At 34.6% G+C, this 25,877-nt stretch overlaps 1 protein-coding gene across 3 annotated transcripts in view; it reads right to left on the bottom strand.

Moving 5' to 3' along the window:
- DIAPH2 (diaphanous related formin 2) overlaps positions 1-25,877 on the bottom strand; it is a 157,116-nt gene that overhangs the window by 125,194 nt on the left and 6,045 nt on the right. The window contains exons 2-10 of one of the 3 annotated variants that reach the window (XM_090150285.1): positions 18,678-18,710; positions 16,227-16,403; positions 15,089-15,193; positions 10,998-11,018; positions 5,611-5,750; positions 4,003-4,077; positions 3,850-3,919; positions 2,337-2,473; positions 1,731-1,839 (exon numbers count right to left, since the gene is read on the bottom strand). In XM_090150285.1, the coding sequence (XP_090006411.1) occupies positions 1,731-1,839; positions 2,337-2,473; positions 3,850-3,919; positions 4,003-4,077; positions 5,611-5,750; positions 10,998-11,018; positions 15,089-15,193; positions 16,227-16,403; positions 18,678-18,710 (867 nt within the window). The remainder of the gene's footprint in view (positions 1-1,730; positions 1,840-2,336; positions 2,474-3,849; positions 3,920-4,002; positions 4,078-5,610; positions 5,751-10,997; positions 11,019-15,088; positions 15,194-16,226; positions 16,404-18,677; positions 18,711-25,877) is intronic. The other 2 variants (XM_090150286.1, XM_090150287.1) reach the window with 2 other exon arrangements.

Here is a 25,877-nt window from a genome sequence, read left to right as displayed (position 1 = left end):
TGAAACACCTTATGGAGTCCTAATTTCTATCAAAAGGCACTACCTCTATATAGCTACATTTTCAGATAACATCCTATCATCATGCTTGCTTGAATGACTCTTATGCTACTACTATGACATGACTTAACAAGCCAAAAGTACACGTCCAATCCAAATAAAGAGAGAAGGTGCCATCTGCTATAATTGTTTTTGCCCTGAAGAGATGTTGGCTTAATGGCTTATGTTAATACATTACACATAAAGAACAATTTTATCATAAACAAGTTAATGAGTATTGCAATTGTATATTTATTAGTGTATTTTCTGTTTCCTATTTTTGTTTGTTTCTTTAGGATGTTTTTTGATTTTGTTTTTAAGTGGTGTTTCTTTTTTCTGTTGTTGTTGTTTTTAAATCAGCAAGGTAAAAGTCAATGACATTAAACCAAATTTCATTTGGAATAACATTAGTATTAAATCAATACGCAACAAGTAGATGCAATCTCATTACAGAATATCAAAAGAAAGGTAAGGAAACATTTTAGTTCAAAATGATTTTAAAGAACACTAGTGGTAGAAAGATGTGATCATTGGTCTTCATTTCACCTCAGGCCTTCAGGAAGACACATGTTCATAGTATGTGGCATTTGTCAAACATTTTAACTTATTTTATGTTTATTCTAAACTGTTAATATTAGAAAATAATTTATGACAACGCAATTAAAAACTTTGGGGAAAAAAATGCAAGTGTTTTATAATTTCTCTACTTCTGTACTTTTAAACAATAGAAAGAAATAGTTTTAACTGACTCCAGTATCACTGAATTGCATGTGGGATTCTCTATATTACCAAGTGGGCAATTTTTTTTTTTTTTTTTTTTTTGTATTTTACAACATTTCTCATAAAGGCTTTTTAATTGCCAATCTTTGAGTAATTTAACTAATACTTTTCTAACTTAAACTTAGCTAATAATTTTCATAAAAATTCTGGCTTGATATTCTCAAAATTGACAATTTTTGAAGCAGAGCAGAAACCCCATTCTGTGGATATTATAAAAAAACTGATTATTAGAAAAAAGATTAACCAAACTTTAGAGCACTGCTGTAGATAACACACAATCTATAGAACTGGAGGATACCTTCTATGCAGTTTAATTTTGTGCTCTTCCTGAATTCTAGCTTTCTTGATCTAGATATCTTTATAGAAAGCTATCACGGTACTTCAGCAATATGAAATCTACAAGTACTGCATTATGAGTAGAAAATAAGTTGAAATTCTTATGAAAATAATGTTACATTCTAATAGAAATTTTTGGGCTATTCAGGTATACAGATAGAACACCTTTATATGCTAACATTTAAGCAGCGATGAACATGTGACATAGTAAAGGAATCAGTATCCTGAAAAATGACTACTCCACTTGGAAGAGCACTGTTTTTTGACAGAAGTAGCAGTGACGCTCTGCTGCACTACACTCAAGAAAACCCCAGACAAAACTAGACACATCCAATCCTCATAAAATTATCAGAAATAGGTCAGGAATTAATCAAAATTGTCATCAGAGAGAATAAGTTAACAAAATCCTTCATAGCCATATAAACATTTGGCTACAGTTCCTAGAAAACATCAGTATAAAAAACAGTATTTCGAAAGTTAAGAAAAACTCACACTAACCCATTTTTTCATTCAGAATATCAGAAAACAAAACACAGAAGTATCAGCAATCATATATTTAAAAAAACCACTATACCCACCTGCAGTTGTAAGAATTCATGATTCTCCAGTCCTTCAACAACTGGAGAGAAGCGTTCTCTATTATTCCTTTCAGCAGCAGTTGTTATAGCTCCTAAGACCTTGTCCAGACTAAGAAAAAAGGTAAACTGTCAAAAAACATACAACAGCCAACATTCTCAATCTAAGGACACAGCCCACTGCTCACATCAAAACGTGCACTGTTTAAAATTGTCTTTAAATCTGATAGATTTTCTTGCGGCAAGGTTACAACTCCTGATCACATTTCTCGGGGATATGTGAAATTACTTACATTTGCTTGTTTTCAGCAGCCATTTAAAAACAGTTACAGCTCAGTAAGTCTCCTATACAGTAAGCCATCATATTTGTTTCAGACCTTTCACACAGGCCATGTTTCACAGATTCTCTACTTATTTGTTTTTCTGATTTAATACTGTATTAATGCATCAGAACAGTTGAAAGTCTCTTTCCATTTAAACTACAAGTAGCATTAAAAAACTGAACATATAACAGATTACCTTAGTTTCATAGACAAATTTTCTCACTGCTTCCTAACTAAGATCTCACACATTCATAATCAAGTATGATGCTTTAACAATCTTACTTACACTTTCTCCTCTCCAACAATGCAGATAGCAGAAAGTATTTTTACAGTTTCTGTCATCATATGCGGCTGCTTTGGATCGATCGCTCTTGATAAAAGTAAAAGGCTTCTTTCATCTCCAAGAATCCGCTGTAGTCCATACTTAAATAAACAAAAAGCTTACAGTGAAAAGATAATATTTGCCTCAAATGTTCATCATCAGATTTCAGAACTTTAGGTATCCTCAAATGCAAATACCTTCACATGAATCTTGATAGTATTCTACTAAAGCCTTCTGGCTATTACTGCTTGGGATGCAAATCAGTCTTCAAATCTTTTATTTGAAGCTTTTTCCCAAGGAAAAAAAAAAAAACTTAAAGACACTCAAACTCATAGAAGTCAGGGACCAATTTACTACTAGTCTGTATCTGAAAAACCTCAAAAGTATAAAAAGTTTATTCTTTCATTTCTACTACTCTCATATATCCCTGCAATCCAAAAGTTTATCAGTCTCTGGCTAAGTCAAAATATTTCACGCAACATCCTGAATGAGAAAGGTAAAAAACTAATAGCCTTTTATTTACTGTATCCTATTTCATTTCCTTTGCAGGTAAAAGACAAAGAGAAATCCACAATCTAAACCTTACAAGTTGTCATCTCTTTAAAAAATAGTTTTTGCTTTTTTTTTTTTTATTATTATTCAACTTTCATTAACTACAGGTTAGAAAAATCAGACCTCTAGTTCTCAGATGCTACACTGTATGTGTAGGAATAGTAAGGAGAATAAAAAAGAAATATGAACATTGAAATTTACTATTCCCACATCAGACAGGCTAAAAAATCTGAGTAAACATCCAGTGTATACAGCAAGCTATTCCATAAGTGTTTTAGATTTTGCTAAGCTAAATAATAGCTGTTAAAATTAATATTACAGTTAGCATTTATTATGGGGAAGGTGGAAGAGTATAGGATAAATCACTGCAATAACATCTGGATAATTTTCCTTTACTGACAGGTAACTCAAGTTTAACATCTGAACTTATACTTTATCATACTTTGAACAGGAGAAAACACATTAGAAATAAATTCAACTTACTCTAGACCAATGCTTTATTCTTTACCCACTGCATTCCAACTTTAAAATAGTAGCTAAAATATTATTATACTGAACTCAGATCAAGTGCAAAGAGCTTTTTATTAGCAAAAACATGAATTTAATGCAATTCCAAAGTATTTTTTCTTCCTTCCACATGGAAATTAATTTCCTTATCCACTTTCAGTGCAAACATCATCACATTTGTCAAATATTTTCATTTCTAAACTATTAACAAAAATAAAGACAACTTATCTTTAACAGGAGGATTTATGAACAAGACAATATCAACAATAGAAAGTCATACTAACTTGAGATCTACATTCCTAAAAAGTCTGACAATGGATATACGAGATTTCCTTCTTTTCAAAGATTCAACGTGCTACATTCATCTTGAAATCAAAAAACTATTACTAAAAACTTATGAATTAAAAATACTTCTTACTTTGTTGTTCATAAAAGCTTTCAGACATTGGATGAGTTTATGTTGATTCTTCTTGTCGATATTTTCCTGTCTTGGATCGGAGGAGAAAACTAACGTAAGTACAATCTTCATTAGCTAACCCCAGCCATCCCATCAAATGATTCAATTCCTTACTGTTTCTTATCCAAAAGCCTTTCCAAGGCATCCAAAAGTAGTCCAAGGCCTTCGTGTCCAAAATTGTTAACCCAGCTGAAAAAAGGAGGAAAAATGTTTTTCATTATTTATTAATCAACATTAAGTTTGCAAAGCTATGCCTCTGTACCTCCAATACTGCTAGTACGTCTCTTCAGGCATAGTGCTTTCGCATGTTGCAACTAATGGAAAAAGAGATCCTCCATTCACACAAATTCTCTTAATCCTCAAAGTTAAATCTGCCCATATCTCAATGTACCCTCTCTTTCCCCCAAAAATCACTTGAAAACATTCAGTTCCCCATAAAGTCCTAAACCATACTTTAAGACATTGAAAGTTACAATAAAACTGATGAATTGGGATGGCTTTTATTCAGAAACTAAAAATCAATAATAATAATCTTGTATCACGTAACTTTGCTAATAGAGTTTAAACTATGCTTCTTCAATAACAGAAATATGACAAAGTTTTTATCAACATCTCATTAGGGACATACAGTACTTTTAACAACTTCAGTCAAAACTTCTGTTTCAAATAAAACAGACTCAGTCTAGGTAGTTCGCATTAAGAACAAAGTTTCATGTTTTAACTAAACAGATTTAGAAAACCAGTTGGATCTAGCCCAAATACCACTGTTGTACCATTCACATCCTGAGTAGGAACAAAATTTATTACAATCAATACAAAATTCATTCTCAAGATCCATCATAGCAGAGAGAGAGTTCTGCTATCAGGCTTACTAACTGAAACTGCTTTTTACAGCAGCTGATTGTCAAGATACCTCCTAGGCAATTATTCATTTCTTAATATAGAGCAGTTGTACTCTTTTCATTACTCTTTGTCACAGGATGCAATGTATCACAGGAATGATTTAGGCAATCATTCTTGGAACAATGCAAGGAACTGTGAAGTAGCATAGAGCAAGTTTCTACATAAAGGTGTATGTTATGCTTTCCCATACAGAGTTCCTCCAATATATTCTGAAGAAGCATATGTTATAATGCCATATTCAGAAAAAGTGGTAAACTGAAAAGCAGGAAAAAAAATAATTTAATTGCTTCTCAAATTAACACAAAACTCAAAGCTTAACCATGAGATCTTTCCTTTGGAGAAGCTTTAATACAGTCTGTAATTAAAGCTGTAACAAGTTATCAGGATTTATATGGATTAATTAGGACAATTATAACAAACACAGGTACAAGAAGGCATAAATAAAACAACCAAAAGGCAACAGAGATATGCAGTACACAACAATGGAATATAACATTTAAAAAAAAATAAAACCAACCCTACAGAAGTATTATTATTACCTGAAAAAAACTTCTGGGCAAAGAATCAAATTTTCATTTGAAGTTTCTCGTGCAAATAGGAAAATTTTTCCACAACTTCTCAGGATTTCCCAACATCACATAACTTGTTGGCTATCAATAACTTGAATGGCTTCAGCATCATTAATAACCTAAGCTCTCTTACACATGACAAAGGTCTATCAGCTAATAACAAAAAAATCAAATAGTAATATACCAAGTCTGTCCAGTTGCCAATTCTTTACACATTATGACAAAAACCACAACAGAAATTATTACTTACCTAACTGGGTTACTGGTTAAAGACACTCTCAACGATTCAAGGCAGTTAAGAAGCTTTTCTTCAGCTATTCCAGATCGTAACTCATGAATATACTCTTGAGATGACAGTGTGCATTCATGTTTGCTATTTTTGAGTCCACCCTATCACAGAAGACAGAATGCTCATTAATGTTACATAAATCATGGTAACATTTAAGTAGGTGGCAATATATAAGGTCAATATTTTTGCATGAATTTCAAAAATTGTTCTTTTCTCTGTACAACTATTTAAGAAACCTGACTGGAAAAGTGTAGAACATGTTACCTTTTGCATCATAAAAGGTAAATATCTTTCTAGAATATTTCTCACTTTCTTGAGCAAAGTCCATGTACTACATTCTTGGATATAAAAATGTATTCCTATCTTATAGCTGTATTGGTATGTTTGACTGCTTAGGACACAATCTCATGTAGTATTTATTTCAAAACATTATAGATGATGTAGAAGAATTGACACAGAGCTCACCTCCCTGCTGTAGCACTATTACAGAAGACTAACAATTTACAAAGCTATTTCAGCATTAAAGTATATGTTAATCAGTTAGCATTCAAACAGTGCGCAAAATAATTTACCAAATACTGTAACTAATCTTTTGTACAGCTCTGATCATTTGCAGAATAATTGATTTATCTAAGAAAAGTGGTTAAGAGTAAATGCAGTCCCTGAAGCCCCTGATCTCTCTAAGCTCAGCCAAAGAGAACCTGATAAAGATGTGTCATGGGTGTAAAGGCAGCATTTAAAGTTTCAGACCTAAAACAGCATTTACATTTGTGTGGTTTTATTTCCTATCGGGATCTTTGACTGCTGTAATCTTCTACCTAAGACCCCTCCACAGAACTAAAAATGTCAAGTTTGTTTTACGTCACTGAAATTCTAAAACACAGCGAAATTTTGACCTACCTATATTACAATATTAATGCATATAACCAAGTTACCAAAATGTTCACAAAACATTTTAACAAAAATGTCAGGCAGAGACTGTGAACATCTTAAGCCAAGAGTGTCCTCAACTTTGAGTCAGCTTTTGAAGAAGTTTGCTGCAGACATGCAAAGTGCCTTTAGCTAAACAAAATGTGCCAGTTATGCATGAAAGGACCAGAATAGAGAAAAAGATAAGAAAAGGAATATAAAAGAACTACAGTCTGCCACTACCAATTTTCTAAACAAGATGCTGCTGCTACATGAAAGACAAACCTGGCTTCAAATTAGAGAAGTATTATTAGCACTACATATTAAAAAACATAATAGCACAGAAAAACCATTACTCTGAAAGACCACAGTGTAAAGAACTAGTAAACAGGAATAAATTTATGCTGTCTATTCCACTGCATGGAAACCTAGAGAAGATTATACACAATTTTTTCATCTCAGAAAACAGATGTTCCCCAAATCCTGAGTGTATAAATAAGAACCACACCACAGAAGCACTGCTGTAAGTCACACAAATATACAAAGAAAAAAATAATGCAAGCTCCAGTCAGATGCCGTTATATATTAAATTAGACCTTTAAAAAAGCTCTCTGAAAGAGGACGACGTATCTGGTTTTCAAAAGATTATTTCCTGCACCAAACCTTCCCACTGCATTCTGCTGAAAACTGCAAATAAAGTTCCTATACAGATGAGGAATTCAAGATTCTTTCATATCCAAACCAGGATGTGATCTTGCTGCCTCTGTTTGCTTTTCTTTTGACAGGTACTTGGGACATCAGTTAGGTTCTTCTCCTCTATGCAGCTCCGTTCTCCCCAGAAAACTGGAAATTTCCCTCATAAAGAGGTACAAATTAGCAACAGATTAAGTAAAGGAATTGACAGCAGAATCCCTTACATCTTATCATGTTTTATGGAACAGGTATTCTCCATTGTTGGCAGGACTAAGCATCTTTAACTGCATAACAGTAAGAAATCTCTCTTCTTCCCTTTTATCCCTCTGTCCTCTTCAGAACAGGTGGTTCAAAATCCATTCAAAGCCTTTCATTCAAACAGTGCAAATTATGCTAGAAAATTCTCAGCTTCTTAACATGATTATTTTCTGCAAGCATTTTCTCAGTCTCACTCAACCCATCTTTGCTCTAGACGTGCTAAATGAAGCACTACAACCAGGAACTATTTCTTCTATTTCCTTATTCAAGAAGAGTTTGATTTGCACATTCTAAGTAATGCTATGCCTCAGGTTGCCATGGCTCAGGTTTTAATATACATATTTCTCAGTTATTTTGAATGCAGTCTTGGAAAAAAAGAGTACAAAGGCTCAGTTAAGTAATAGGCTCCATGTATGAGTTTCTGATAAGATCAAAGTCAAAAATGAAGTACAAAGGGACTGGGATGGCTTGGTCCCACACTAGAAGCTTGAAGAGATTAATTTCTAACCCCTTTGATTTTCACACTGATTTACTTCACAGTCACTCACCTCAGTATTACAACTAAGGTACGTAATTGCTTCATTATTATGAATCATGAATCATTCACAATCACTCAAACGAAAGCTTAGGTCACATACGTAAAATTCTTCCCTGAAGAAGTTAGAAATTATGAACTTGGAAAGAAAAGAAACATGCTAAAAGGAATTCCTGGAGGTATCACAGAAAACAAACGTATAAAAGAAAACCTAGTTTGCTTTCTCAAGGAATGTAAACCTAATCAATTCAACTGTGTACTCTATATATATTCCAGGCTTTAAAAGATAACAGTGACAGGACAGACAGCTTACAATACAGAACACAGTGAAGAAAAATGTAGGCATGTCTTTGTCTCTGCACAATTTTTTATTCTTTGGAAAACCAAGCAATATAATTAAAGATTTAAAATTTTTATTTGCAGCTTCTCTTCTTCTATTTTGACAAGTGATCTCAAAGCTAGACAAAAACTCCTCAACCAGTAACATTAAATACTACAGGGGTCTTTGCAGGTGCCCAGCTTTATACGCTACTCAGATGTGTCACCAGAGGAGGCCAGTGAACAAGCCTGAGAACTACTGTCCAACAAAACAGGAACTCAAAAGCATTTTAAGCTTCTTGAGAAATAAGCAGGTATTCTGTCGCTGAGTGGTGAAGAACCGTTGAACATATCCACATCAAATGGATGGGCTTTAACAGTTAAAGGATGAGACCAGAAGAGACTGCACAAGTTGCTCCTCTCTGGGACACCAGATAATTAAGATCTCATTAGATCTCAAACTACAGCTGTGTTCAGCTCAAGAACTCAAGATGTTTTAACTACTCTGCTTACACTGACACTATTTAAGTGATTAAGCAGATCAGGAATATCACAAAGTCGTAATGGTCACCTTTTTCAATTTACCATACCTGTTACAGAACCAACTGGTACCTGCATAATATTAATATAATAGCAGTAGTAGCTTATACTTCCCCCTCTCTCCATATCTCACAACAAATTACTGGAGTTTTACATACTGTCCATTGATATGGCAAGAAAACAATTAAATTTTAATTAGCATACAACAAAGCCTGATGATGTAAGTTTTGTGTGGTAGCCCCGTTTATTTGTTCAGGCATGAGTAAACATTGCATGAGCTCCTATATTAGGAAATAGAGACTTCATCTCATGCTAAACCATCTCATCTCTCATATTTTAGAAAAGCATGAAAACCTACTACAAACAGCACCAACAATGTAACTCTACATCAGAGCATCCAGATTAAGCATCTCACAGACAAACATATTTACAGCCACCACTCAATGGAATTATCATCATCCTGAAAAGACAAGAAAGGTAGCTAAACAGTCAGTTAAAATGGAAAGTGGCAGCAGCACGCAATGTCCCTTAAGCTTAAGTCTCTTACCTCTGCATTCCCTACAAAACAGGCAAACCTCTTTCTCTGCAAGTCTAGCAGTTGCAGAGAATTACTACTGCAATCTCTGCAATAGTAATACTATCAACAGTCTAAAGTTCTCATTCCTACACATAAGAACTGTAAATCTTCAGGAAAATAACTGTATGTGACACACACAACAAAAAAATGAAGTGAACAAGATAGCTGTCTGTCAACCCAGGAGGCTTTGTCTGCCTCAAGGCCCTTACAGAACAGTAAGTTAAAATAAGTAATAACAGTAAGTTAAAAATAACAGCTGTTATTTTTTAATGTTATCATTCTAGTTCTGAGAGTACAACATTAACGCTCACAGATGCACTCAGCTTCCAGCAGATTAATCCAATAAAAAAACAAACAAAACAAAGCCACGCTGAGAAGATGCACAAGATACATGCATTATGCATTATTTAAACAATAAGATACAGAAGCCATACACTAAGAGGTGCATTTGTTATTTTCTATTTTGCAAAGTATTTGTGCAAAAACATGCTTTTAATGCATGACTATTAATTGGAGGTCTGACAAAGAGCAAGAACAGACATGAAGATGAAAACATCCTCCTATACTCTATACTTCATTAACCGTTTTCCTTCATTAAATTCCTTCACAAAGAAGCTCTTCCTAACTATTCGTGTTCTAAGGAAATGACATGGGAGCACGAATTACTTGAAACTGGTTGGAGATTAATAAAAAATTCTGAGAAAACTATTAGGCAGTTTTCTGTCAGAGACTGTTTGGTTTTTCAGAGGCTTTTCCTGTTAACTGTAAAACAGAAGTACTGAATACAATCTAAGTACTAAACCTTGCTACACTTGAAAAGCTTGATTTGGCTACAATTAAAAGTAAAATCTTTCCATTTCTACTTTCAGGGATCATTTAAAATGTAATCATTCCCAGAAAGTCTTTTGTATCCTTTTTCCTGGATTTATCCCGTAAATGAAATTTCAAGTTCCTGCTCAAGAAAGCTAAACCTTACTAAATTCAACAATGACTTAATATAATATGTAACAGAGAACCTATTAGGAGAAAAGCTACACTGCAAGTGATCTCATCTTAAACTACTTACCCTCTATGTTAATCCTATTTACACTGATATCCAGCAGCTGACATTTTTACAACCACCTGTGACTGCTAACAATTAGAACATCACAAAAATCCACATCTAAACAGACTGAAATATGCCAACAACTAACTTAAAATTTCCACTGACTGCCCTCAATAAGAAGCAAGGTAAGGCTAAATTGTATTTGTTGCTCATGATGAACAACATGAATTTTCAGTTTCAAGTCTCTGGAAACAGATCCTTAAAAACTCAAAAAGGATCCCTCTAAGTGCAATAAATGAATTGATAATGGTAAAGTAAATCTGATTTTGGTACTCGATAATTATTTTGATGAAAGAAGGATACACTAATGCCCACTAAACTTTTAAATCCATGACAGAAGTCCAGATTATTCTAACCTAGACTCTAACAATCAAAATGTAAGAAGGAAACAAAACTGTCATGTTTATACTCACCGGAACTTTACTTCCGACTATCTGCATGCAGTGGTCAGCCAAGAGAAGTTATTGTGTGAAAAAGATAATAATAATAATACATAAATAAACACAGCAGAATACTTAGTAGGATGTAGCATCACACAATTTCTTTTTCAGTGCTTACTTATTACTTATTAGTACACTATTTTCTTTTGTTGTTGTTGTTTAATCAAAATGTTTAAGAGTTACAGTTCCTCAACAGGAAAACAGTAGTTCTTCTGTAGGAAAAATGATTTGAAATTATGTTCCACTGATGAATCATCAGTATTTTACACATTCATAAGCAAATAGCTAAATACCTAGCTTGACATCAACATCTTGAGAGATTAAGAGATATGCCATATTGTTCAAATGATCAGGTCAGATATTTTACATATGACACCAAGAAAGTAACAGAAAAAATGTCATGCTAACTTCCTTGTACATACAACACTTCATTTACAGTGCTACTTTTGAACTACTTAGATGATGTCATTGAGTTTAATTAAGTTTTCATAATCAAAAACAGCCTACAGTTATAAATCTAACTTGTATTTCAGAAAAACTCATGTAGCTTTTTTCCTCAAATGCTCAGTATGGATACTTTTAATTACACGGATAATTAACCAGTGATTTACAAACTGACATTTTCTGTTTTTCACCATCAAACAGCATTTCTGCATATTCATGAACAAGAAGTTGACTTTACACAGACTAAACACATGGCAGAAAATCAGCAAACCTTGGCCCTGTTCTACCACTTTGTGCAAATGACCATGTTCCTGTAAAGTCTAGCACTATGGATTTCTCCCTAAATACTGTAGGACTTTTCTCGTCCTCGTTTGCTATGATCTGAATTTGATGGTATCTGTTCAGCCTCTATCTGCTTCATTTTCTACTCATATTTTCCACTACTCATTTAGGAACCCTTTCAGAAGACAGTCCTTGCAAGTCTTTCACAATCACCTCTTCTCTCCTCGTGCTGATGAAGCTTCCTCCAGAAGCACAAGATGAACTGTCATCACCAGACAGGAAATCTTTCTTCCTAATTTACAGAATTCTCTCAATGTTCAACTCATTCAGTACAACACAAGACGTCAATAAGTTCAGTTCTGAAACAGAATTCTGAGCCTTCACCATTTCCCAAGTACAATTTTCAAATGATAGAAGAAATCACAACCACAGATTAAGTACTTGACATCAAAGGATCCAGCCTATTAGCTTTCCTGCCTCCTCTGTCCTCCAAGGAAAAGGAAAGCCTTTTTCATCCACGGAAGAAATCAAGTTTCTTTCTCACTCAGAACTCTGAGGACAGCAGAGTGTTTCAGAAAAGCATGGTCAACGTGCTGCAGATGGCATACAAGGCAAAGGATATGAAGCACTGACTTTTAAGTTTGGTCAAGACAATAGGAGTAAATGAGAGTCATATTTCAGATGAGTGGAGAGCTCAAAAGCTTTAATTAAAACAAACATGGAATGGAACTGGAAAAGCCACGTCAATTGTCCAGTGTGCTTCACAAGCCATGAGCTCTAAGCAGAAGAAAAAGCCAAAGTATCTTCAGTACAGAAAAGATGAAAAATGTATAGTTATGTGACCAAAGAAAGGGAGGAAAAATTAAGAAATATCATTTTTTGTTTAGTCAGCAATTTCACAGAAGACAAAGCTGAAGGTGGTCTGAGGAAAATAAAAGTTTGCCAAATAAAGATGTGGTATAAACTGGTTAGGGCTTGAATTCAACTAAGTCGCATAACAATTTAACTAAACAGAAGATGTAATTAAAAATGAAAACAAAGCCTTGCATTATTATAAGATCCCAATCAATATTTTTACATTTGAGTTGTAGTTCAATTAAGACATTAGCTATTTTTAGGGTATGAAGTGACAAGAAGTGTCATTCATGTCTCCAAACAACCTTAAACACTTCATTCAACTCTTGTCCTCCTTGCAATTGCAAGGAGCATATAAAGTCAGATACAAGCCCTTTTTCTATTAGAAAAAAATATATTGCATATCTATAAAACATTCACACTGGAGCTGACTTAAGATCAAAGCATATGTTCACTTATTTGGGATTTTTAGTTTGGTGGGTTTTCTCCTCTCTTCCCCTTCTACTTCAATCATCAGTGAGCTAACATGTTCTCGATTCTGTTACCTTACCTTCCATGCTGCAGCTCACATGATGGTAGTAATGTAGTCTGTTAAAACTTTCAGCAGCTAGACATGCAATGGTAGCCATGCTTTTCTTACTCTACTACTGTATCATAGTAATCAAGAGTCTACATTCCAACACCATTACAAACAAGAAAGCACCATCTCCTAACTAGTTTTGGGACAGAACTGCAGGTACTTCCATTGTGAAAATTACTAGTAGTTCAACAAAAACACTCTTGTTTATTAAGAAAAAATTGAGAAATAACATTCATTAGCAAACAAAGACAAAACGTTACAACACAAGCAATAGTTCTCAGAGATTGTCTAGGCAAACCACATTAATTGAAAATATTCTAAGATTCACTGCATAAGCACAAATAGTTTTCAAGTAACTTGTATTTTTAGCAATACAATGCTTGAAGCAGTTGATTACTCACATGACAGAGTAAAAGACTGCTGATTTTGTTTAAAATGATTACATGCAGGAAGATCACCACTGCCAGAAGCATAGGTCATCATTTGCAAAAGTTTTTCTTCATATAACTTCATACTCTTTAATGCAAAGCAATTAGGTTTAACAATTGCATTAGATTCTAGTTTCAATTTTTTTCTTGAAATTCAACTCCACACAGTTGATTAAATGAGCTTTTTGCTTATAGAATCAAGAAGCAGATATTTAATATAATGTTATCTGTTTCTTGAAAGGAGACTCAGCTACATAGAAAGAAGTGCTGCAGCTGTTAGGTATCTGAAGAATTATTCTACTTAGGCTTAATTTCTAGTAAGATACTATTTCAATAAAAGGCTAAGAGTTGAAAAAAGAATGATATATTATCCTAGTTTCTAAATAAAACCATACATATTTATCTAAATCAAGAAATATGCTGACAACAGATCTCATCACGTGAAGACGCTACTGCTCCTTGAATACGAAAAGCAACCCTCCTCTACCACTTGCTCCCAGTGCAGATAAGCTGTAGCAGTACTGCAATTTATTCAATTCCTTAGAATTCAGTACAAGCTTCTTTAAAGTTTTATATACAGCAAATAGAGGCACAAATCAGGGTGCAGGCAATTTGTAGTGAAATCAAAACATCTATTTGCATTTGTGTTTCATACAACATCTGTGTAGTTTTGTGATACATTCTCTGATTATGTAAAAATAACAATATTTGCCATAGTCAATTTTTTAAGCAGAGAAAAGGCATTTACAGTTTCATTTTATATCTATTTAGTGGTAATATTCCCACTATTGCAGAAAATAAACTGCAGCTCTGCAGTATTTGAAATTAGGTCTCTTCATCCCAGCAAATGTTGAACCATACATTTTCATTACCCTGAAGTAGATCAACTTCAAAAATTCTTCATATAGAATCACCAACACAATTAGAAGGTCTGAATATATAATTTTCTAGTCAAAAACATTTTCAAATTGTATTTTACAACAATCTTTTCACTAAAGGAGCAACATAAAATACCTTCAGGATATTTCTTAGCACAGCATTTAGTACCATCTCCAAGCCAGTTACACTACTCAACATATTCAAATTAAGCTAAAATACTGACTTTATTTTCATTTTAAATCCTTTCAATATTTTTACTCTTCAGCACTGAAAACTGTACAGATGTCATTACTGAAACTATGAAGTCATGCTGCCCTTTCCAAGTCCTTTTCATTCCAAAGATTCATATAACCAATTGCACAGAAATATTACCTATCCACTACTTTAGATGAGTAGATTCACAATTTCTTGTGGTTTACAGAACAGCATTTAGTCTTCACGCTGCTCAGAAAACAAAATGCAAATGTTGCAGATACAGTCGTAGACACAGCTGCAAACAGTAGAGATTTTGCAGCCTCCCCTTTCTTAGAAGGTAAATCCAGACAAAAAAAATTGAAGTTATTAGTTCCACCTGTCCTGGAGAGACAACTACTTACGGATTTAGCAGTGGCAGAAATGTACTGGACAACCATCTCACGTTTCGTGGATAAATCCTTCTCTCTTAGAGGAGCTTTCCGTTCTTCATTAAGATTCATGTCCTCCTGTAGAGAATGACCATACGACACCAGGATTTTAATTTCTTTTTGTTGTTGTCGGTTTTCTTGCTACTGTTATACTCCTTTTCCTATTTAAAACTGCTCATTTTTAAACAAAGTGACTTCTTCAAGCATATCTGTATTTTAATCTGTTTAATTCTGATCTACCTGATTTTCTCAACTAATTCTGTTCCTTCAAGCATCTGGTGTTCTCAAGAGTTAGCCAAAATCACGACTGCATTAGCAGCAGTTGCCGTTTTTGGCTCAAAAATTAAACTAGAATACTGAACACAAGTATTCAATAAGCCTACCACATTCCTGTTGTTTCTTATAAAAATAAAAAAACTTATTAACGCTGACAATATCCCTGCTATATCTAACAAGGAGGCTGAGATATAAAGACTACTAACTTGAAACAAGGGTAGATGTGGAAGTATTTCATGTAACACATTTAAAACAACCATAAAAAAAAAACTAAAAACGCAGCATCATAAATCATAGATGGTCTCATAGAATAGCTTAGGTTTTCAGAGATCTTAAAGCCCACGCATTTGTTAACCCTGCCATGGACTGGTTGTATCCCCCCAGATCAGGTTGTCCACACCCATCCAGCCTGGCTTTTAACACCTCCAGGGACAGGACATCCACTTTTCTGGGCAGCCTATGCCAGTGCCTCACTCCTATTTTTTACTCCTTAGACTAAAGAATTTCTTCATAATATTTAACCTAAATCTCCCCCTAAGCGTATGTTTCTACTTAATAATCAATTTATTAAAAACCAGCTCTCAAGAGTAATGCCTAACTACTGTTAATATATATATCAGTTATCTTAATGGAATAACCAATAGCAACAGCTTGTTTTTAATTTCATTTCTGGCTTTTTCTTTTGCTTCCTCTGAAGAAGTTGCTGGTATTCTTTACGTTTAAATTATTTGGGCATTCTAAGTCACTCAATTGTTTATGTGCCAGTACTTCCAAATCAACATTTGGAAGTTACTACTATGTATTGAACTCAAAAAACACTCATTAAACATCTTACCATCATCTTCTCAAAGAGATCCATAACCTCCTTTTCAGATAAGTTCATGCACCGTTCATCCAGAAGCGCCTGGGCGAGTGGAATTTCACTAATAGTAGGTTGTGTGTCAACATGGTGCTGAATTAACGGTTTCTCTTTTCTCACTGTTGATTTCCTGAAGCTCGTTATTCTGTCACGCTGCAAAGATACCCATTTGAAAATAAGCAGAGATCAACAAATATAAAGCAGAGATGTTAATTCTATTACACGGTAGTAATACATTTTTAAATAATTTCAGCAGCAGAGGTAAAACTCAGACAACTTGAGCAAATGGCACATGACTATTACTCATAGTTTCGAAAGTATACTACCTACATCAAATTCCAAAATCTTGAGTTGATCTTTTACTCCCTAGTTATCCTGACAAGTGAGAAAATATGGAACCACAAAGGTCACGTCCAGTGTTACCTCACCTTTAGAGTTCTAAAGCATTGGAGGACAACTGAAAAAGCTAACGCTGGGAAGAAAGTATCCACAAGTTCATCAGACTTATAAAAACAATCCTGCTGACGTAAAATAAAAGTTTGAAGAGGAATTAATGCTATTTCACAATTCCTTGAAGTGCTTTTGAGCACAGATTCCTGAAACTAATGGGCAATTTTCAAAAGCAATGTAACAAATTACTCACATAAAAGCAGCCATTCATAGTTAAATACGTGTGAGAGACATTAGTAAAAGCATACCATAGAATGACACTGGTTAAGGCTGATTTGTTATATACCATACACCCAAACCCATTCCTTTTTATATTTTTATTAAGCATGCTTATCCAGTTAATTTGTTAATATTGGAAACAACTGAGAAGTACACCTTCCCTACAAGGCCAATTGTCACTGTATTATTTAAAATTCCTACTGTAAACAGAGATGGATCAAGAGTTAGAAATTATTTCAGTAAAACTGCTGTAATAGACAGAAGCTAAGTAGATGGGTAAATATATATGCATGAACATACATACATATACACTGGGAATGTTAGGTCTACATAAGATTTGGTAAATTAACTGTTTCCATCAACAAATACTAGCATATTTGTTCTAGGCATGGAACAGCCTATTAAGATGTGCTTTCATGTAACAGCAGCTTATATAGAGTTACCAGTATTGTTCATAGCACTTATCACAATATCTATCAAGATATACAAAACAAAATTTATGTTGTCTGAAATTACAGAATATCTGTGAGATGCAAAAAATTCAAAGGAGTATTTTGCTTGGAGGAAATCTGGATTAATTTTAGATTAAGCCGAATTGTAGAGAGAATTTTGAGTAAGTACTTTGGAATCCAAACTACAGTAATTGTTTATTTTTTCCTCTTTCATTCTACTGTGGTAGCTTTTGTTGTTTCTGCTTGTCTGGGGTTCTTGTTTGTTTGTTTTTCTGTGTTTTATTTTGAGAATTTGGATGTCTGTTTTAAATTTGTGAACAGTGAGTATCCCTAGATAAGCTGCCCACCCCCTGAATTCTTAGGGAGTTATGTTTGTGGATTTTTTTCTCCTCCCTCCCTCTAATAAGTCTTAAATTTGTGGACAGAAACACATTACTTAAAAGGATATTATAAGTCTTTAAAAAGACAACAAATATACTCTAAACACATTTTTCTCCTATAATAATAGTTTACTTATGGATCTTGGAAATTGAAATTAGGGGCATATCCTACTGAAAAGGCCACAAGATATTACATAATGCTGGAATGACAGGACCCAAATTAACCAACCAACATCAAATGCAGTTCTATTCCTCCTTCTTTAATAAATGCCCTTTCAGCAGTCAAAACGTCACTTAAGATCACTTTTCATTGTAATGTGATCTGTTTCATTAACAATAAATTTGTTTAATTGGACTGCAATGTAAGACCACTTCAAAGACAAAAGAATCTCACAGATAAGTAATATGGCTAAATATAACTAAATGGCCAGCATGGCTTAACTACCGTATAGAGAAAACAGAAGTTGGTAATTTTACTACAATCTATTTCGAAATAATGAAATAATATCAAGCATATGGAAGTATTCAAGTTTACCAACTTAATGCTTCTAAATACAAAGTTGGTGCTTGTAACGCATTTTCATTAGCCAAAGTAATTCCATTTGGCTCATTTGGCTAATTTTGAAGAACTGCTGTAGATCTTTACCACTGAGAAGAAGGCCAAAGGAAATAACACCAACAGTTTCAACACATACATAGTATTAACAAAATATTTTGAATATGCTCAATGATACCAATTCGGAGAAGCTTCTTCAATTATTTCTCAAGTTGTTACAAATGAAGGCATTGAAGTACAGTGACTCAATTTTCTAAAATGTAATGCTTTACATCCTTATAAGAATGTGTTATATTGTCCACAACATTTGGAGTAAGACAGCATGCAGTGTGAGTTATCATTGCAAATTAAGATGTTCCAAAGACCTTACCACATCATCTGCCAAAGTTTTTATTTGGATATTCTATCAAAACAAAAACACACACAAATAAAAGAAAAAAAAATTACCTACTGTCTTAGAATAAAGAAGTCTATATCTCACGTGTTTTAACATTAAAAACGTAGGAAGGAAGAACAACAGGTTCACTCTTAAAAACTTTGATGAAAAATAAACATTCAGATGTATTCTCACCAGTGGATTGACCCTGGCTGGCATGCAAGACCCACTCATTTCCACCCACACACCCCAATAGAATCAGTGTTACATGGCCAAAAGTAAAACAAAATTCATGAGTTTTCTTAAAGAGTTTAATGAGTGAAGAAAAAATAAAATAAAATAGAACCCCAATGGATACAAAAGATGCAACTCACCACATTCAGACCAATATCCAGATAGACTCTAAGCAACTGCTACTTCAACAAAATTCCCAACCAGTTTCATGGCTGAGTACGATATAACACAGCATGGAATACTTCCTTGGTGAGAGTAGGTTAGCTGTGCTGGCTGTGTCCCCTCTCAGCCTCCACCCATTCCCAGCTTACTGGGAAGTTGTAAGAAACAAGAAAAGGATCCTTGACACTGTAAAAGCACTAATTAGCCAAAGCTAAAACACTGGTGCATTATATAAACTGTTTTGGTCACTTATCAAAAACACAGCAGCATATGGAGTGCTTAAAAAAAAAAACAAACACTACTCCTTCCCAGTCAGATCCGGACACACAGCTAAAATATTTTTCTCTTACTACTCCTGATGCTAACGCCTGTCTCCTACCTTTCTAACTGCATCTCAAACATGTTCCTTCCAGCTACACCTCTTACATATTATCAATGCGTAAATTTAGTATGAGTCAGAAGTAAAATACTCCAATATTGAAATTAAAAATAAGATGTCCCTAGTCTGATCAGACTTTCTAAAATGAAGATTATTCAGCGAGACCGCCAAGAGGAAAAATATCCAACCATGATTTCAGAGACAGCTACGTAAGCACTAAGTTCAGGAACTCAGAGTATGTTTCAGCTGTCATTTCTACCAAAAATACCTTTTCCCACCTTTCATTTAAACACTGTCAATCTCTCCCAGAACTTCCAGCAGATAATCTACTCCATCTCTACATTTATATTGCATGTGTCACTCAAACTCCTCTGGGCAAAATACTGAATATGAAAGCAAGATACCTCACACCCTTTTTCCCCCTAGACATCTCCAGCTCACTTCTCCAAACTCCTTACAGTACACAAGCTACAGCACTGCCTGTAGCTACTCAAGATAAGCATCACATTTAACAGGTCCAAGTGATACTAGCTGGAGGCAGAAGCAAAGCAGTTATGTGCCTGCAGAATCACACTGACACACAGATTGACAGTCTCTTACACTAACAATGAAATCACACTGTCTTTTAACTACCACTTTTGGTCTCATGTAAGAACAGAAACCAAAAGTTTTCCTCCCCAAGAAGTAGTTTAAGGTATCACAGTTTTCACAATCAGTCCTCCAGCATTCTTCTTTCAGCCACCTATAAAACCGCCACAGCACTACAAGATGAAAGGAGATTAATCCTTTCCTAGCTTGCTGAAGACATCAATTACTGTACTTTCTTCCCACATCCAAAAGGAGACTGACCATTCAGAAGTGAGCAATACCAGGAAAAGAGGACAGAACTTTCACGTGGAAGTCAGAAGGTCACCAAGCTCTGTGATTAACAGCAGAGGGGTAGAAAGCTTAAAAATTGAGCTGGAGCACTGAATGCCTCAGCATTGCTCTCAAATAGGAGGGAAAAGAAAACTGAGGCATAGTAATCATATTGTACACTGGTCCTCAGAAATGTCATTCTCTGATTTTCATGTACAGTTGCACTTTCATTGTCTAATTTATTTACAGCACAGTAGAACCATTCCCAAATAACAGAGGTGGAAGTACATCAGTATGCTTTGATGAAGTTCCATCTGTAAACTGATTACTATTTAACTCTGACCTTTTTAATTCCTAACCTATGCGTTCATATTTGAACTTCAGAAAAAGCCTGGGCACATAAGATAGGCTTCCCAACTCCATTAACGTTAGTTTACAGTGCTCTGAGATTCAAGCTAATTCCTGAATAACTTGAGATAAGCAGTAATCCCATCAGTTAACATTTAAAAACAATTGTTTCACAAATTCACGGTAAAAAGTTAATAGTATGTAACTATTCATGGGTAATTTAAGCACATAAAATATTACAGCATTATGATAATACAACACTTCTTGCTTACTTCCTCCTTTAACAACACTTCACATTCCTCATAGTCCATTACAAGCACCTGAATCCTGAATTCCTGCTCCTTTTTAAACAGGAATTCCCAACCGAACCCACGTCAAATGATACTACTGGCTTTCTCATTACTATATACAATGTAATTCCTCTCTATTCACATCCTGCTTCATTTCCTTCTTGCCCATAGGACAAAGAACTTGCCCAGGAAGCTGCTATAAACAGGAAAGAATGGGAAAAGGAGGAGAAAGCCCTTGTGTATATCACAGCAGCTGTAAATTCAGTTTAAGCAGCTGCTCTGATTACTAAGCTGCACTGTAGTCCATGTGCGCTGGTATTTCTGGACCTACAATTTGTATTCTTTGAGGAAAAGCCAGACTCCATTGCCACAGCATTTGTCCAAGTTTTTTTGCATTATATCAAGTTTATTACTAGTGGGGGGGAAAAAAAGTGACTTTACCAACAACATATTCATGAAGAGATCAAATACTGCTAGTAGTTCCTTTGAAGGCTTTGATTTTGCTGGTTGGGTTCTGTAGTATTTTGGTAGTTTGTTTAACTTTTAAACAATAAAAACATACCCCCCCCTTCTGAAAGTTTACCAAAATGAAAATACTTCATTTTTAAGAAACTTCCCAGTATGTCCTTGAATCCTCCACTGCACAGGGCACTGTCAACTTTTGCAACTTACTACCTGTCTTCTGCTCTATTGTTAATTAAATAAATTTCCTCCCAACAGCTATTTTTTTACCTGTTTAGCCATCTCCTCAAATAGTAACAAAGGAAATTTCAAGTAAACTGTGACATTTACTTCACTATCTGTTCTACCCACAAGAGCAAGAGGTGTTCCAGAGCTATAATCACCTTCAGTTAAAAATCGTCACCAAACTATCTCTGCAAGACACAAAGTACATACAAACTCAGCCCACCACTTCTACTAGGCTATACTTTTGGGCACTGCCAATTGGAAAACAAGCATACAGGAATGAACAACACAGACTTGTGCGTAAGTACTAGAGAATTTTCTCAAACCAAAGCACAGTAACTCAATGACTTAAAAAGAACTCTCATTTTTAAAGTTAACCACACGCTGCTCATCTTAAAAGAAAAATCTAATTCAACAAAGGATCACTCCAAGGTTCAAAGCATATAGTAGTAGTTAAAAGAGCTGCATGCACTGAAAAGGGTAAAAAGTCTTGACTAAGAGTGAGGTTCAACCTCACAATAAAAAAAGTTATTCCCAGTTCTTAAAAATAGATATAAAGGTGGCAGCTTATTTTTGCTGCACTGAATTGGCTAAACTCATTAGCTTTATAATAGCTTTTACACAGTCTGAGATGTTCCATAACATATCTGAACAGAACAGCTTCTTGCACACAGAATAGGCCAGAAAAAGAAAGGAATACGTAGAGCCAATTTGATGCACACCAAGTATTGCTATCTAGCAAAATATCTTTGCTACACTGAAATGAAAAAGCTTAATCAATAGCTTGTATGCAAGCATCAAATTGAGATCAAGTTTGCACTTAATAAGTCAAGATTTTGGAAAAACTATATCAGAACAAGTGTTCCAAAACGTTACTTCAAATGTGCCTCAAAATAACTCTGCCTTTTTTTTAAAAAAGTTCCCTAAGCTAAAAAAAATAAAGGAGTTCAGAAGTCAAACAATTGTGTTTTTTGAAAAACAAGTAGCTAGCAGAGATGCAGGGCCTAATATGGTACTGACAAGCACTGCCAGCAGAAAAATCAACAAATACTGCCAGTACCATCAGCATTCAAACAATCCATCTACCACACTAGTACCTTTAGTGCTACACTGCATTCACTTGTAATGCAGTTCCAGAAGTTGATTCAGTGACTAAGTGATCAAGTGATTTCAGTCTGCTCTCATAGGGAAAAAAAAAGGAAATAAATTTTCTTCCAAACCTAAATCTAGGTGCAATAAGAAGAATATGCTGATACTGACAAGCAATCCTGCACAATACCAGCACAATAACAATTTCAACAGACAACTCTCTAATAAATTCTGTCTGGAATTCTTCTTTTTATTCCCTCTACCAAGCACAAAATACAGTACAAAAAGTTGTATATGCATCTGAAAGGATTTGGGGATTTTGGAAATTATTTGAATACACTTCTAATGTACCAAGTTTTTAGTAAACGAAGCTTTGGAGGTGTAGTTTATGAAGTAAGCTCTCTTACCAAGGAAAACATGAAATGTAACTGACACTCAACTGCCTAAATTCCTTTTTTTTTCCCCGTAAACATTGATCTTCAACAAAAACCATTCAAGGATGCAGTATCAAAATTATTAGACTTGAACATGAAGTTATTTGGGTCTACTATAAATGCATTGGTATTTGGATGTGTGGGCCAAAAACTAAATACATGTGGCATCAATACATATGCTTAGCTTAGCTATTTGAGTACATTAAGAAATAGGATCTAATGATTTTCTGCTTTTACACTGCTGCAACCATTGCAGTTCAATATGCTCTCTTATGCAAATACTTACCTACTCTAACACATCTGGAACGCTGCATGTAACTGTCTGAAATACTAATATCTGTCAAATTTTCATCTCCTCACACATAATTGAATGCAAATATTCCAGCACAGATCTATTATGAAGCCACAGTTATTTTAGAAGTTACTTAAATCCTACAGAAATGAAAGTAAATCACAGCACAATCTGAAGAACCAAAATGTAACAAAAGCAGTAAACTATATTATACAGGTAACTACATGTATCTAGTGAACCTAGTGCTTGCTTTTTTTCCCTCATGAACATAGCTTTGTGAGGAACAAAAACCACAGACATCTTTGAATGCCAATATTCTAATAAGCATTAGTAGTTCTCACCATACTACTAAATGAAAGACTGTACACCTAACATTTCTCCTGACCAAAGTACTTATTTTTCCCTTTCAACAATCATCCCTGAAATGTACACAGTTGGTTATAAATGTGTAACCAATAAGCTGTGGCACAGAGGTGCCATCAAGAGGTATCATTGGGAATGTTTAAGGTCTCCGGTCATTTCTTCTCATTTTTATGCTTAAATATTCATTATGATGTGGTTTGTAAATGCAGTCCCACATAGGACAAAGTGATTAGCAATTAATTAGCTAAACCCTGAAGAAAGAAACAGGAAAGAATGAACCTTCAAGGCTCAATCTATATCCACCTGCACCTATTTATTGTAACTCCACTGGCCTACATAACTCAAAATTACAACTGCTGCTCCCTTGCTTGTATGCCTCCAGTCCCAGAGCCCCAAGTCTTCGCATTTTGCAGTATTAATTCTCTACTGTTTCAAATTTAGTAATTTTATTTAGAAATTTGTTCTAGACTAAGAGACAACACTGCTTTGATAGTTCCACTTTCCTCAAGTTCTCTCACTTTATTCTCACGTAAAAAGGAGAATTAAGTATGTTACTTAGTTGTGTTTTGTTGTTGTTGTAGAGACACAACTTCTACTCCTGTCCTAATTGCAGAGGAAATGTGAAGTACAACTGTTGAAGAAAAAAAATCACCCTGAGGAACAGAAGGCAGGATTCCCTTCATTTTATTTTTATTTTTTTAAATCAGCTAGTGAGATTTTACAGTTACATTCTACATCTTCAGAACAGGTTTAAGCACACTTAACTGTTCTGAAAGACACATCAGACTCAGGAGACCTACTACTTCCTCTAACACCATCTTGTCTCCAATCATTGAACACTGATGAAAGCACCAAGCAGTGAATCTTAGAAGGAAGAATGCCATTTGTAATAAGCATTACCCTGAACTTTCTGTTCCCTCACTCTCCTGCAAAGAGTGAAATCTGAAGCCAAAAAAAAAAAAAGTGTCTCATTTACACAAAAAGAACATTCACATATTAGTAAGTAGTAGGAACACCTCTGTTTCATGTAACAGGAAAGGTGTGGTAATATTACACATGCACTGCACCATAATGCCAAATGTTACCACACCCAGTTGAGCCCAATACTTCTTGTGGCTCTATCAAATCCTGTAACATTTTCCGGATGGGCTTGCTTGTTCATGAAATAAACTTGCAAGGTATTTCTCTCTTTGAACAAATCACATGAGTTTGTGGACTACCTCACGATGTGTATTACAACATCATTTAATTGCTATTGTAAATTTCAGATCTGTTTATGTGCATTTAATATCCTGCTTTCACTCCATGTCCAATTAAACAGTTATCACTAGATGGCTGAAAAGCAATCATAATCATATCTAATAGTGGAAACAAATGAACTTAGGAGTTCCAGTAAACAATCAAAGAAGAAAGGAAATAAATGAGATTTTTGTTACTGGATCTGTCTCTTGATCTCATTAGTCCTCCTGCCACACAAAAGTCATCAAAGCATTGAGGTGGGCACGCAGACTAGGCCAACGCCGTTGCCCAAGTAAAGCTGATAGCCTCCTCTTCTTTGTCTTCTAAGAACTATTTTTAAGGCCATTTTTAACACTTTAAGCCTAACAGTACACAATATATTTAAAGTCACAAATGTTGGCTACATATTCCTTCAGGACACTCACCAAAAAATAAGTGACTGCTTCAGCATTTCTTTGTAACCTCTTTCCTCCATACAATGGATTATCAGCTATAAAGCTTTACTAATTTATCACTACTTTAGTCCAGCAAGATTTAGTTTATTTACTATTAGAAAATTATACATGAAAGCAGGAGCTCTAGAGATGGTCTCTCCTTCAATACCATCGGAAAAAAAAAAAACAAAACTATTTCATTCATAATGAAAATTTCAGTTTGATACAAGAAATAACATGCAATTTGAAGTTGGTCCAAATTAGCTTTGTCTACCTGCAACTTCATAAATGCTAAACAAACAACAAGGAAAGACTTCCAACTTTCCAACTAAATATTACCTGCTCTCCCATTATGAGAAGTTGTAGTGATGAGCTTATTTCCTCC

Source organism: Phasianus colchicus, chromosome 14 (genome assembly GCF_987193195.1).
Source record: "Phasianus colchicus chromosome 14, bPhaCol1.hap1.1, whole genome shotgun sequence".
NCBI lineage: Eukaryota > Metazoa > Chordata > Aves > Galliformes > Phasianidae > Phasianus > Phasianus colchicus.
Note: the sequence above shows the minus strand (reverse complement) of the source record. Positions and strands in the feature narration are given on the sequence as shown.